At 22.8% G+C, this 15,728-nt stretch overlaps 5 protein-coding genes across 5 annotated transcripts; 2 read left to right on the top strand and 3 right to left on the bottom strand.

Annotated features, from left to right (window-relative positions):
* Positions 1 to 2,283: 2,283 nt before the first annotated feature.
* On the top strand, positions 2,284 to 4,288 carry PCHAS_1237500 (18S rRNA (guanine-N(7))-methyltransferase, putative; the record flags this gene model as incomplete). Its single annotated transcript, XM_016798992.1, has 10 exons — positions 2,284 to 2,319; positions 2,442 to 2,546; positions 2,656 to 2,764; positions 2,885 to 2,947; positions 3,087 to 3,126; positions 3,296 to 3,410; positions 3,520 to 3,638; positions 3,765 to 3,863; positions 4,019 to 4,097; positions 4,229 to 4,288. 10 exons carry the CDS (start codon positions 2,284 to 2,286, stop codon positions 4,286 to 4,288), a joined length of 825 nt encoding a protein of 274 aa, XP_016654343.1.
* A 281-nt stretch (positions 4,289 to 4,569) lies between these two features.
* On the bottom strand, positions 4,570 to 5,271 carry PCHAS_1237400 (transcription initiation factor TFIID subunit 10, putative; the record flags this gene model as incomplete). Its single annotated transcript, XM_016798991.1, has 4 exons — positions 4,570 to 4,668; positions 4,774 to 4,851; positions 4,962 to 5,069; positions 5,203 to 5,271. 4 exons carry the CDS (start codon positions 5,269 to 5,271, stop codon positions 4,570 to 4,572), a joined length of 354 nt encoding a protein of 117 aa, XP_016654342.1.
* A 1,568-nt stretch (positions 5,272 to 6,839) lies between these two features.
* Positions 6,840 to 8,888, top strand: PCHAS_1237300 (conserved Plasmodium protein, unknown function; the record flags this gene model as incomplete). The annotated part of the gene is made up of 1 exon (XM_734356.2): positions 6,840 to 8,888. One exon carries the CDS (start codon positions 6,840 to 6,842, stop codon positions 8,886 to 8,888), a length of 2,049 nt encoding a protein of 682 aa, XP_739449.2.
* A 456-nt stretch (positions 8,889 to 9,344) lies between these two features.
* PCHAS_1237200 (conserved Plasmodium protein, unknown function) lies at positions 9,345 to 10,266 on the bottom strand (the record flags this gene model as incomplete). The annotated part of the gene is made up of 4 exons (XM_016798990.1): positions 9,345 to 9,422; positions 9,656 to 9,769; positions 9,907 to 9,969; positions 10,183 to 10,266. The coding sequence occupies 4 exons, from the start codon at positions 10,264 to 10,266 to the stop codon at positions 9,345 to 9,347; spliced, it is 339 nt and encodes a 112-aa protein (XP_016654341.1).
* Positions 10,267 to 10,826: 560 nt separating this feature from the next.
* On the bottom strand, positions 10,827 to 15,709 carry PCHAS_1237100 (conserved Plasmodium protein, unknown function; the record flags this gene model as incomplete). The annotated part of the gene is made up of 5 exons (XM_016798989.1): positions 10,827 to 10,853; positions 11,000 to 11,174; positions 11,478 to 11,588; positions 11,699 to 11,829; positions 12,038 to 15,709. The coding sequence occupies 5 exons, from the start codon at positions 15,707 to 15,709 to the stop codon at positions 10,827 to 10,829; spliced, it is 4,116 nt and encodes a 1,371-aa protein (XP_016654340.1).
* Between the last annotated feature and the right edge of the window lie 19 nt (positions 15,710 to 15,728).

Genomic DNA, 15,728 nt, shown 5'->3' with positions numbered 1-15,728 from the left:
AACAAAATAAATCCATTGAAAATTAGCATTATGATAAAGTTATCACAAAATGTATTGAAATACATATGGAAAACAAAATGTACAATTCTAATTGTTTCACATTGTAACCCATATATATATAATACACACATGCATACAAATTCGGCGTCTTATTCCAATGAACAGACTAAAACAACCAATCCTTAAAAATGTATTAATATTTAATAAAATATATGAAATATAATACAAATAGTATTTGCTTATTTTGTTAAATATGATTATTTTTGTGTGTGTATTTTTTATCTCAACATTTACCTTATAGTATTGTCAATTAAAATACTTTTACAAAATTATTTATAAAAAGATGTAAATATATTCATAAAATCTGCATATATATGTAGTATAAAAAATATAAATAAAAAGTGTAAAAACTTTATAAATGTGCAAAAATTACACAACAAAAAATTGAAATATAATTCTCAAAAAAAATAATTAATTTACACTTTATATATTTTAAAAAATACACAATGCATTATACACATACTATTTGTGGAAATTATATACAAGTATAAAATGTGAATATATAACACTTAAAACTTTTAAGAAATAAAATATTTAAAAAATATATAAATTTAATATTATATAAAGAAATGCGTATTTTATGCTATATATATCAATAACATAAAATTTATCGAAATAGTAGAAGGAAAGAAATAATATATATATTCGAAAATGAAAGAATACAGCTGTATAGTATTTTTTGAATAATTTTTATTTTATTTATTTCTATAATTATATACCTAATGAAAATATATATGAATGTAAAGAAACCATAGGAAGCAAATATGCCCAAAGAAGGGTGTCCATTTTCATAAAAAGTATGTTTCTATAATGTATATGCATGTAATGATTTCTTTATAATAAAACAATTTATAATATTTTTAAATTAAAAAGGAATATGTGTATATTTTCTTACAAAAAAAGACGTAACATATGTTTTCTGTTTACAAAATGTATACTATCTATATTAACCCTTATCCAAATATATGAAAGCCACATAATTTTATACTAATACGTGTGTGGAGAAAATAAGGATATAATATTATTAAAGCAATGAAATATTTATTAAAAAAGAATATGCCCTATTTATTACTTTAACACATTAATAGTGAATCCTTATGTTTTCGTTTCAATAAGATATATAAAAAGACAACTTCCTTAAACTATTTATAACTTTAAAAATGTTGCCTTTTGTATTATGTCTTTATATGAATACATAATGCCTATTGTCAACATAAATAAACACAATTCCAAAGAACCTAAAGAAACTGAAATGTACCAACACCTAAATATAAATTTCCTTTTATTATCATATTATTTCCAAATATTAAAAAAAAAATTATAGCAAAATAAAAGAATATAAAATTTTATTTATAAACCGTCTTTTGTTATTCCCATTTAATAATACGCTATTAGTTCTGAGTGTAGTTCTTCTGGTCAACATAAAATAAACCAAAGAAAAGGTCAAAGAAATAATAATGAAATTGTTAAATAAAAGAATAATGAATGAGAATTTTCCTAAAAAACAATTTACAAAATTGCAATTTTTTCGATTAATAAAAAAAATTAATAAATTTACATGGTTAAAAATAAAGTAAAAATTTGTAAATATTGTTTAAATGTAAAATATTGAAAAAAATTGTTTTACAACTTTTTAAATTTCAATTTTACGAAAACAATAGCAACACAATGCATTAAAAAAAATAAGTGCCATCAAAAAACAGCAGCATATAACAGTTCTACAAAAAATGTTACATAAATATGAAATATTTTATTTACAACTTTTTATCATATTATAATATTTATTATTTTTAATTTTTTACAATTTTTATTATCTTCAAATTAGCAAATTTTTCATAATAAAAATATGCATATATGCATATGTTTTTTTTCATCTTTTTAATTGAAAAGGTAAAAAAAAAAATATATATATATAATTGTGGAAGCTCAAAAATATACTGCTTTATTATATAGATTATGAATAAGATAGAGAAAAAAACAGAATAAAATATAAAAGTAAACATAATAAAAAAAAATAAAAATAAGTATAACATAAAAATATATACAAGTCCATAATATATAAACATTATGTATTTTTCCATATATCCTTGTTAATATACATTAAAATTCGCACTGAGTTGCCTGTCAAACAAAGCATTGTTTATACTTCGATATGAAACAAAAGTAAATATTTAATTAATAAATAAATTGATAAAAATTCCAATGTTAAGGATATAGAAGAAAATGGTTAGGCCCGAGTATAGTTCTCCCCCAGAATTTGTAACTAATATTAAAAACGCAAAAAATAGAATATTTTACTTATATGTTAATAAAATATGATAATATATGTCTATACCAAATAGGAATACTATTATTTATTCTGCAATTCTATTTTTTTATAGTTTTATAACGAAGATGAAGCAAAAAAATATGTCCGAAATTCCCGAATAAGAGATATTCAATCTCAAATGACTGAAAGAGCAATCGAATTACTTTTACTACCAGACGTAAGTACAATTAATTTTTTCAATATCAATCCAAATTAATTATTTTAAATATAAGACGAAAATTATTTAATTTCTTATATAATTATTTTTTTGTAAACAATTTTTTTAGACTCCATGTTTACTACTGGATATTGGGTGTGGGTCTGGAATAAGTGGAATGACCTTGAACGAATATGATCATTTTTGGATAGGAATAGATATTAGTATCCATATGTTAAGTATGTTATATTGAATACCACACTCGAATTATATTAATAAATATATTAAGTTACATATATTCATAAGTAAAACAAATACAAGCATCAATCACATTTATACTGTTTTAATTGTTTCTTTAGAGGCCGGAGTGCAAAATGAGGCCACCGAAGGAGGAGATATGATTTTAGCAGACATGGGGAAAAGTAATAAGCCTTATATATGCATATAAAACATTTTACAATACTCATTATTTTATTTTATGGGATTATATATTCGCCCGTGAATAATTCCTATTATTATTATTATATATATTTTTTTCTTCCCTTTTTGATAACGAATTAGTGATGAGATTTCAACCTTCCATTTTCGATGGAGTCGTCAGGTAGCCATAGTTAATAATCATTAATCTCAAAACACTCAATAAAATAAATTGATTAAAATATGATATTAACATTTTATACTATGCTCTATACTTATTTTATCATTATTATGTGAACCAATTTTAGTAATTATATAATTATTTAAAATCATTTATTAATTTAATTTTACAGTATATCTGCCTTGCAATGGTTATGTAATTGGGATAGAAAATCAGAAAGCCCAACCTTAAGACTTAACACATTTTTCAAATGGCTATATTATTGTTTAAAACGAGGAGCCAGAGCAGTAATATATAATCAGAAATAAAAATATTTTATACATTAATATATCACAATTTCAGTATTTTATAAATATATTTACATATATTTTTTTAATTGAATAAATTTATTTGTAGGTGTTCCAATTTTATCCTGACTCTCCTCAGCAAATTGAGACCCTAACAAATGCCGCCATAAAATCAGGTTTTGGTGGTGGTGTTGTTGTTGATTTTCCAAATTCAGCAAAATCCAAAAAGTAAACAAATGATCAAAATGCACAAATAAACATATCTTAGTTTTCGATTGTAACTTATTATTCTATTTATTCAAAATTTTATATATATTAAAATTTACATAATTTCCCATTACATTTATTTTGCAGATATTATTTGTGTTTATGGGCGGGTTCAGCTACTATCACAAATATGAATGAGCCAGTGGAAAACGAAGAAGAGGACATGATTACGCAGGAAAGAAGAAGGTAAAACACAAACATATTGAATAAACATAATCATCATGTACATAAATGTAGCATTATCTAATTGTTAGTCGTTATTATTGAATAAGAGTGAAACGTTATATGCTCATTACTTCATGGTCTAAATATAAATATATATTTATATAATTATTTTGTAGAAGTAATAAAAAAACAAAGAAGATTATTAAGAAAAATAAGGAATGGATATTGAAGAAAAAGGAACAGAGGAGAAAGAAAGTATGCAAATTGAAACTATATTTATAATTGAGCATATTATTTTTACCACTACATGTGTGTATCTTATTTAATCGTAGATTTATTCTTTATTTCATTAGCTTTATCAATGCATTCATCTTTTTTTTTTGTAGAATTTGGAAGTTAAAAGAGATAGTAAGTACACTGGAAGGAAAAGGAAAACGAAATACTAAATATGTGATAAATTTTTTGGTGCTATATATATAGCAATATTATGCCCATATATATATTTGCAAATTTATTAAAACTTTTTTGTTTGTAATGTATTTTTTTTAAACATATAAATTATTTATAAAAAGAAAGACTATACTGTTTTAATGATTTAAATTTTAAAAATTAAAAATTATATAACATAAATGGTAAGCATATGATGCTAAGCATGTATGCATAAATAGCGAAATTAAAAAAAAACGAAAAAAATAAAATGCAACCATTTTAAGGGTTGCAATTGAGGTTATTCGAAAAAGACACTTAGGTTTTTTGCATTTTCATCCTTATTCGAATTATCATTAAATTTTTTAATCTCTTTAATTAATTTATCATAATCTAATTCCTTTTATAATGGGTAAAAAGAAAAAAACATGTATATAAATATGTATTATAAAATTTGGGGATATAACATTGTAAATATGTATTATTATATATATGATGGATTTACTTTTTTAGTATGCTTGTTTTCTTTATCACTATCATTCCTCATTTCATTGGAGTCTACACTCATCGAGTTGTTGATGATCTGTAAGAGAGTTAACAAAAATTATATCATTTATTTTTTTGTTTTGTAAATTTTCAATATAAAGACAAAATATCTTATTGTGGTTATAATTTATATATTTTTTGTTTTACATTTTCCATGGATTTATGCAAAAATAGCGAAATTAGTCTAAAGCATGATTTTTCAGTAACTTTACATCCATTATGAGCCAAATAAAAATCAATTAAATCTTCACCAAACTATATCGTAGAAAAAAATATATAATAATAAAGGATACGTAAAATTATCGAATGTCATACATACATATATATCTTTTCATTTCTTATATAAACAGTCATTTGTTTATTTCGTGATATTTCATAAATATATTACTGCTGGGGTGTTTTGCAACAATGTTTTTATTAATTGTTCGTCGTCATCATTTACAAAATTTTTATCCATTGTTTTTAAAATAGGACGTATAATCAAGTTTTCATATGGCTACTGATTAAGTATATTCGCAAATGTTTATATATTATATTTCCCTTTTTAAGATATGAAGAAAATAGGGATAAAGAAAGGATAGAAAAAATATATTAGCGCATGATTTGGGGTATTCAAAATAACAATTGTATAATAAACTAAAAATTATACCTATTTGATATATAAATTTGAAACTTCGATCATTATAAATATGCAAAATATATAAAAATAATTATATCATTAAATATTTTAGTAAATTAAAAGAAAAATAAATAAATAAAAATAATAATTTACCAACAAATGAATAAAAAAATATTTACATAAATAAGTTAAGGGCGAATAATGGATATTTTTATATACTCTTTAAATTTTGCCTTTACGTTGCTACATGTTAAGGGCAATGCAAGAGAATGATTATTGAAAGTATATTTGGGTACTATATATATTATACAACAACTAATAAAAATATAAATTTGTCTTTATATTTTTTATGGAAAATCACCTTGTTCTATAATTTTTCGTTTATTCCATTTCGTTTATTTTATTAATTTTTTTTATACAATTTTCCATAATAATTTATATTTTTTTTTTTAGTTGTGAAAAGCAATTGTATAAGATATTATTAATTTAAATTATAAAACAATTCTTCTTTTTTGGGGTTTTATTATTTCCTTTTACCATTATATTAATTTCTACAAGATGGAAAATGCTTTATTTCTAGGAAGTGCATATATATATGTGTGTGTGATTGTGTTACTACACATATAATATAATGGAAATAAAGTCGTAGGAAATTGAAAAAAGGCATTAGTAAATTGTATATGTTAGTTTAACATTTAAAAAGGATAAATTTTAATAAAACAATTTAAAATAAAAATTATTTATATTTTTTTATGTATACAACTTTAATAATTTTTTTTATATTTATAATTTATTCCTCACCACATTCACGTCTATAAATTTATACCAGGAAATTTTTGCAGATATCCAAAAAAATGTAATTTTCTACATTATTTATGTTATATATATAATATACTTTTTTTCCAACTACGAAAGTTGTTATATTAATTCTTTTGAATTTGCGATGTCTTTGTAATAAAAAAAAAATAATAATAATAATTAAATCGTGAGCAAATAGAAAGGATAATAAACTAAACAATTAATAAAAAACATTAAACAAAAAATTATAAAATAAAAATATATATAATGCAAACACACCATATAATTAGTAATTAAACACAATTCTCCAAATTTTCATTGAATAACTTTTTGTAACAAATGCAGTTTAATTAAGACAGTTGGGAGAATGAGCAATGCCAAAATAAAAAAAAATTATAATTTTTCTATTTTCAAATTATATAATATAAAAAGTATTAAGAATTAAAATTTTATATATTACATGTGTACATCGTTTTTTTAATAGCTTTTACTTTTTCAGAATTAGAACATCGTTACGTACAAGTCAAACTGGGGAAGTAAATATACATAAATCTCAACACACACACCCGACACTTAAATAAATACATTAATCATCCATCAATTTTAACATGATAAACCAAAATGGTAATAAATCATCTACTTCCGATGATATACCAGACTCCAATGTGAATAATAATAATAAAGAGAGTGTAGGAAATGGATATAAAAATGAGAATGTGCCTAATAATATGGGACCTCCTAATGATAAAAATAGTATAGTATATGATAATAGTTACCATAATAATAGTATTACAAATATAAAAAACAATAGACATTCTTCAAAATTATTTATTTCAGATAATTCAACAAATGGATCAATATCTAATAAAAATAGTACTGATGAATCATGCTCCCAAAAATGTAATTACAATATAGTAGTTAGTTCTCATAATAGTGATGATTCATATAAAGAAAGAACAAAATATAATAAAAAAAAAAGTTTTTTTACTGACTATAATGCAAAACCAAATAATTACCTAAGTTATGGCGATAACAAAAATAAAATGCTCAATGAAACTAGTAATAATATTTTTTCAGGATATTCAAATTATGACGATAAAAATAGTTGTAATAACAGCGGTGCGACCCATAAAGACACTAGTTATAATATTAGTGGCACAAGCAATAGTAATTTATATCAAAAGGGAAAAGCTTACATAAATCGTAATGATAATAATAAGGATTATAGATATGAAAACAGTGTAGTTCTTTCTGGAGACTCATATCATGGCACTAATTATTCTTATAGTCCCCAAAAAAATAGCCAAAACCAAAATTATGATGAAAATAATCTAGGTAATTACAAATTGAACAATAATAATAAAATATATGCAGAAGAAAAAAATGAAACAAGTGCGACATCGGATGGAGAAAAAAGGCCAAGTGATGCGTCTGAAATGTATAACCTTCGTGATGATAAACGTTTAAATAATGATTATTTAAAAAAAAATTATATATACAAAAATTTGTGTATGAATAGAGAAAAAACAATGGGACATACAAAAATATTTGATTATATGGATTGCAAAAGTGGTGACGAAAATAATAGTATATCCAAACATAAAAATCAAACGAGTGAATTTATTCCTAAATATAAAAATTTGACACCAAAGGAAATACATTATAATAGTTTATCCGGAAATGATAATATAACTGTTTTAGAAGCAAACAAAATAAAACTTGATATGAATAAACTTTCAAACAAAAATACAGACCCATTACCTGATGTATACCCATTTAAATTATCAAAAGAGTATAGTAAAAATGATGTAAAATTAGAAAAGTTATATCCAGCTAATTATAATTATATAAATAATTATAACAAACATAATGCAAATATATCAATCGAAGAAAGAAGAAATAACATGAATTCAAGTCATATATTTGATTATGATTGTGATGATAATAAAAATAATACAAAAAATGGACATTATAGAAGTACAAATACGATAATACCTGATATATATAATGAGAACAAACCAAATGATAAAAAAAATACAGAACAAGATGAAAACAGAAAGAAATATCCACTTTATAGTGATTTATTTGGTAGAACGACACCAAATATCAATCAAACGACTCCATGTGAAAAAATAATGCCAACGACAATGAATTCAAATTGGATGTACTGTCCAATTAATAGTAAAAAATATTCAGGAGAATCAACCAAACATTCCGATTATCTTAAATACTCTGGTAAAACGAATTTCCATAGAAAATCATATTTCCATAATGATGGATATGATTGTCGAAAAAAACTTCAAGAAGCTTTAGGTAAAGGTTCGAAAGCATCATTTCAACTACACTTACAATCTTTTATAAATCCAATCAATAATAATGACACTGATAATTATAATAATACAAATTATACGAATATGCAAGTTACATACATGCATTTACAAAATATAAAAGACTCACTAACAGATGATGAAATAAAAGCAACTGTCAAACAAAGTGGATCCTATATAGTTAATTATGAACCTGAATTTGATATTTTTTCAAATAAACGAAAAAGTAATGCAAAATTATGTATTAGATATCCTAGTGGAAAAGATAGTTTGAAAATTTTATTAAACTTGTTCGATGAACTTGGTATAAAAGTTCGAATCTTGTTTTAACAAATATATTGATCGAAGTTTTAAAAAAAAATAAATATATATTCGTATATTCTCATTTTAATTTTATGTGCAATTTTTCCTTTATTTTTAATTGCACATTCAGTTTTATTTGTACTTATTTGTTTATTTAAATACGCTAGTGCGAATATATGTAAAACATACTGTTTTACTATTTTTTGAAACATCTTTCCATTTTTTTTTGTATATTATATATATTAAATGTTTTCGAAGTAAAAATATGGGTATCTCATGAAAACACTTTGAAAAAAAAATCATTTTAATTTAATAATAACGTGTTTTGATCTCAAATGACAGTATAAATAATATTAAAAAATCATAATTATGAATAAGCCAACAAGAGACATAACATATACGAAGCGAATAAAAAAAATAATTATACATATGCATATATACACATGTATATAAACAAAAATATATTATGTGTATGTATATATATTATTGAAGCTTGCTCAATCGTTTAAACTTCTTTCTTTTCGGTTTATGAAAGTTCCTCTTTCTCATTTGACTTTTTATCTAAAACAAAAAAAATAAAAAAATAAAATAAATAAATGAACTTACTTAAGGGGAACAAATGGACAAGCATATGCTTGCCTTTTTAAAGGTGATATTTTTTGCAAATACAACAGAATGAAACTTCTTTTATTTGAAAATATTAAAAAGGATATATCCATATATACACACATTTTTGTGTGCACACCATTGAATAAAATCCATGTTCAATGAAAATAGTGTAAACATTTTCTTACCTTTTTTTTTCTTCGTTTTTTTTTAATCTTTTTAAAAGTTCGTGTAATTTGATCTTCTATAGTATCTCCTGTTAGTGACAAATTATCATCATTACTCAAGGTCATTTTTTGAAACTGTTCAAAAAATAAAGAACGAAAAGAAATGGTAATAAATATAACATATTTAAGATATAAGAGGGTAAGGATTATCATGCAATAATTTATAACATGCTTGATTAATTATAGTATATTATATATTTTTATTTACATACATTCATTAGGTTTTCTTCAAAAGCTTTGTCAAAGAAATTAGCTTCTTTATTAATTAGACGCCACTATAATACAAAAGGGAAAAAAGGTTGATAAAGATTATGTATAATTGTGAACTTGTTTTTTTATAGCAATATTGTTGCTTTAATATAAAGCTAGCCAATATATTGTAAAATAAACACAAATAGCCATTTTATTCAAAATAGCTAGTAAATATAATTAATATCTATATCGCAATAAAGAATATATGTATATTTCTTATAATTTTTTAATAGTACTTTTAATGAAGGCCTGTCATTTAATTGTTTATTGTCAACATTATTATGAATATTTTTTTTAAATTTATTACGGCTTTTACCCATTTGTTTATATAAAAAATAAAAACATCAAAAATAAAGATCTTCTTTAATATAAAGAAGGCTTTTATTTTATTATAAATATATGATAGCGTTTTCAAAAATACAGTCCCTTAGTATAAATACAAACAGACATACACGCATATGCACACATTGATACGTACATATGTATATGCCAAAAGAAAGAAAATAAATATATATAAGGATATAAAAATATAAAATACAAAATAATGCAAGCGAATTTTAAACAAATATGCGTTATCCAATGAGTTAATAACAATTACGAAAAAAAAATCATCTTTATTTTTTTTTATTTTTCCAAGGGAAAATAATAATCACAATTATATTATATATAACTCCTGAATATCAAAATAAATTAATAATAATATTTATATATATAACTTAAAAAATTATATGTTTTTACATTTAAGCTTTTCCAATTTTTCTCATTTATTTTGTTTATTTATTATTCTTTTTTACACTCAATTATTTATTTATTTTTTTTTTATTTTTTATTTACATTTATTCCTTGCAATTTTTTTAATCCCCGAATGGTGTATGAAAAATCATTGCTCGGCTTTGAATTTATTAGTCTTAAACATAAAAAGGGAAAATAAAATAAATATTGCATAATAGCACAAAAAAATATTATCATTGATAAAGAAAATTAAGCTTTATTATTATATATTTTCATTTTTATAATCAATTAAATATGTGCACATTTTTTTTAATTTCTTACCATTTCATTTTTTTTTAAGGCATCTTGATTTAAAAGTTTTATATTTTGCTTTAGCAGTTCTACTGTGGAAAGGCTTCTTTTATTTTTTAATTTATAAGAGTCATTTATTTGGTTCATTTTTAAAAACAATTTTTTATACGATATTTCTTTTATCTTTTTATCATCCAATGCCATCCTTTTTAAAAAATATTAAAAAAATATAAATATTAAAAAAATAAAAATAAATAAAAAATAAAAAAATATAAAAAATATAAAAAAATATAAAAAAATATAACAAAATTGTGTACACATTTTCAGCATGCTCATAAGCTGTCTTTTAACGAATTAAATTCAAATTAAATAAATAATTGAATAGAGAGACAAGCCAATTAAGCACAGAAAATGGTGAAAGGGAATGAATATAGAACAAGCCATATATAATATATAAAAGATTAGCATTTTAGATAATCCACTAAATAAAAATGGAACGTGCATTTACTTAAGTTCTTTTATTTGGTTATCCTTTTCACGTATAATAGCATTTCTTTTATTTGCCTCTTTTTGATAATAGTTCTCTTTCATTTTGTAATTTGTTTGCAGATCATTGAAACTGTGAAATGGAATGCACAAATATATGCGTATTTATGCATAATAATACATTGGGTCTATTTATTATTTTAATTTGTTTTTCCTCTATGCCTATCTTTTTCATTATCTTACAATTTAAGTAGTAATCCATCAATAAATTCATTTTTTTTAAGAACTGTTTTGCTATACTCCTCTTTTATGGTACTTATTTCTTTGTATACAGATATCAATTCTTTGATTATCAAATTTTTTGCATTAACTTGCTCATTTAGCTCCGTTATATCCACAAAGCTTTTCTGCACATGTAGTAGACAAATAATAAATTAGGAAGCATAATAAGCAGGCACAAAAATGCATACATCTAATACCTCTACATATTTGCATAAGTTGAATAATGCCTTCGCTGTGCAAGTATATATACATATGCAACCATGCCCTTGTTATTTCTCTTTCTTTGTATGAAAAAAATACCTCATCGATTTTATTCGAGCTTGTCAAAAAGTGAATTCCTTGTTTCGTCTTCCCATTTTGTGATTCATCAATTTTTGAATCCTGAGAAAGTTCTGAAAATCCATTTTTACCATCCAAGGATTGAGGAGAATTGTCCTGCATTGATTGGCTTATTATCGAGGTGTCTGATTTATATAAATAGTTTTTGGATATATTTTTTTCCACTTCAGCTTTTAATGAGTTAATAGTTAATTCTCTATCTTTTAATAAATGTTTATATTTTTCAACTTCTTTTAAACTACTATTTAACATTTCAGTAATTTCTTTTACATTATCGATTGGCTTATCTTTTGTATAACTATCATTTGATATATAACTATTTTTCGACATTTGCATAAAATTTTTGCTTGTATTATGGTTCACAGATTGACTTATGATGGTGGTATCACTATTATTACAAGTATTCATAATACAATTTTTACTTTCAAATTCGTTCATTCTTAAGTTTGGAGAGTTGGAAGATGCCTGATTTATTTCGCCACCTGGTATATCGTGAATATCCAATTGAGAGCCGGTTTGGCTATTTCTATTAGTTTTATTTAAACCTGTTAGCATGCTTATATTTGTTTGACTCATATCTTTATTAATTAGTGAATTGTTTTTTTCTATTAATTGTGTTATATATATTTCCCTTTGATTTAATTCTTCTTCCTTTATATTGAGTTCTTCTTTTTGCTTTTTTATTATATCCATTTGGTTGAATATATTATCTTTTAATATATTTAATTCGTCCAATTCTTTTACAAAATTATTTTTTTCTTCAATAAAAGATTCTTCTCTCTTTGATATTAATTTTTCCCTTTCTAATATTTCATTTTTTAATGTCATAATATTTTCTTCAGACTTCATATTACCTATATCGTTACTAAACAAATTAGAGCTTTCCCTTTTTAGTTGTTCTATATGCATACTATTCGTTTTTATTTGGTCATTGTGATCAAAACTATTTTCATTATTTATGAAAGACATATTTCCTTCTTTTTCATAATAAATAGTATCTTTATTTTTTAATTCTGTTCCACTCTTTAATAGTTTCGATTCATTTTTTTCAATTATACTTTTTCTATTTTCATTATCCATATTTTCCAATTTTTGGACTTCCTTTATTTTTTCGTTTAACATATTTTTTACACCTTCTAATTCTACTTTTTTGTCACTCAACTCTTTTCTTATTTCCTTTATTCCATCTACTTTTTTATTTATTTCATTTTCTAGATCTTCCAATTTTTCGTTTTTTTCATTTAGTAAAATGTCTAATTGGTTTATCTCTTTTTCCTTTTCTTCAATCATATTATTTGTATCTACAATATCTTGTTTCTTTTTCTCTACCATATCATTTTCATCTTCTATATCTTTTTTCTTTTTATCAAGAGCGGATAATTCTTCTTCAATTTCTTTCTTTGCTTTGTTTATTTCTTCGTTTTGAGTTTCTATTTCTTTTTTTTTCATTTCAATGGTGGCAATATCATTTTCTATATCCTTTTTAGTTTGATCATTCATTTCTTTTTTTTGAAGTAGCTTAATATTTTCTTCAGCAATATTTTTAGATGACTCCTCGAGTTTCATTTCTTCTAATTTAATAAATGATTTGCTTTCACAAATTTGTTTATACAATTTTTTATCTATACTCTGTGAATAATTATTTGATGCGCTATCACTGTTATCTCCTTCCTCGGCGTCTTTTTTTTTTTTTTTTTTAAGTATTGTATATTTTTGTTTCAATTCATCATATTCTAGTTCTAATTTAAAATTTTTCTCTTTTTCACTTTTTAAAAGCTTTTTTAAATATTCAACATTTGTATCTTCTTGCTCATTTTGAAAGGAATGCAAATTTGAGTTTCGGATTTTCAAAATTAAATCATCTTTTGTTCTGTCTATTTTAACAAAATTATCTTCTTCATTTTTGCAACTTTTATTGTAAAGAAAATAGTTACTATCATTTCTTCCTCCCATCATTCCTATACTATTACAATTTCCTGCCATAAAATTGGGGTTACTCAATCTGATTATATTTCCTGCATTATCTTTAGCTAGCTGTTCTTTATTATTATTTGATCCATAAATAGACAAGGAAGAATATAAAGCATTTCTTTTATTTTCAGACTCTTGAATATGCATATTATTATTTTGATTAAAAATATGTTGATCATGAATGGAACCTGTATTTATCCATTTCGAATTATAGTTCATTTTATTTTCTCCTGATTTAAGATATTTATTTATAAAATTAAAAAATTCATTTTTAATATTATTTAAACATCTTCGTCTAACTTCCGATTCTATACTAAAAAAAAATTGTTTAGTATAATCATCAACCAAAATAAATTCATTTAATAAACTAAATAAATCATAAAAAATTTGTTTGTAGAAATTGTCTTTTTTTATTTCATTCCTTTTAATATTTTCAATAATATTAATATATGATGTATCTAATAAATTTTTTACATATTCATTTTTATTTTTTACAGCTTCTTTAATATTTTGAATATTTAAATGCATCTTTAAAATTATATCTTTCATATTTAATAAAAAATTTATGTCTATTTCTTTTTTTATAATATTATAATTTTTATATAAAGATTGTTCTCTCTTAAAGTCTATAAATTTATTATTATATTTTTTTGAATCTTCTTCAAATATATTTATTGTATCATCTTTTCTTCTTCTTTCATTAATCTTATTTGAATAATGATCATTTTCATAATTTATATAATTATCACTTTTTCTATTTATTGGTTCACTGAATTCTTTTTCATATTGTTCTCGTCTTCTTTCGATATCTTTATTTCGAAATTTTTCTCTTTTCATTTTTCGAATATTTTTTTTTCTCTTTTCATTGAAGTAGCTATCACTTAGGGTTCTAGATTTTATTCTGGTTATGCATTTTTTCTTACTTCTTTTATTTTTTATATTTTTTTTTATTTCACCCTTGTTTTTCACTTTATTATATTTTGACACATCTCTGGTTCTACCTTTAGCGTTTTCATTCTGTTCCGTGTAATATCCCTCGCTTGATGTGTCATCTTCTTCTTCCTCTTCCTCATCCTCTTCTTCTTCGTCCTCTTCCTCATCGTCTTCCTCTTCTTCATCATCCTCCTCCTCTTCTTTGCCCTTCTTCGCTATCCCCCTTGAACTGCCCTTATATTCTGGTTTGTCTTTATTTTGTCTCCTGCCCTTACCTGTTTTATTTTTACGTTCCCTAAGAATTACCTTACCTGTAGAATCATCGTCATAAATAATTTTTATATTTTGATTTTTATACTTCGTTTTAATTTCATTAATATTAATATCAAATTTATTTTTTGATTGTTTTTTATCGTTAACACTATTTGTGTCTGATGTATCATAATTATCACAACTTATGCTTCTCCTATTTAAGTTTTTTGTTTTATTTTTGGGTATATTTTTTTTTTTTTTTTTTTCATTTTTTAATATTTCCCTACTTTCTTCAGTATCATTATCCGATTCATCTGAGTTGTTTGCAATTGTTAGTTTATAAATTTTATCAGCTAACTTTATATTATTTATAATATTATTTTCATAATTGGGAATTAGTAAAGACAAACTTCTTCTCTTGTTTTTTTTTTTTTTTCCAAAGTCTTTAGTATTATCTTTATTTTTATTATGACGCATAATGTCTTTGTTACCTTTA

The sequence above is a fragment of the Plasmodium chabaudi genome, assembly GCF_900002335.3.
Source record: "Plasmodium chabaudi chabaudi strain AS genome assembly, chromosome: 12".
Taxonomy (NCBI): domain Eukaryota; phylum Apicomplexa; class Aconoidasida; order Haemosporida; family Plasmodiidae; genus Plasmodium; species Plasmodium chabaudi.
This window is presented reverse-complemented; position numbering and strand designations above follow the sequence as displayed.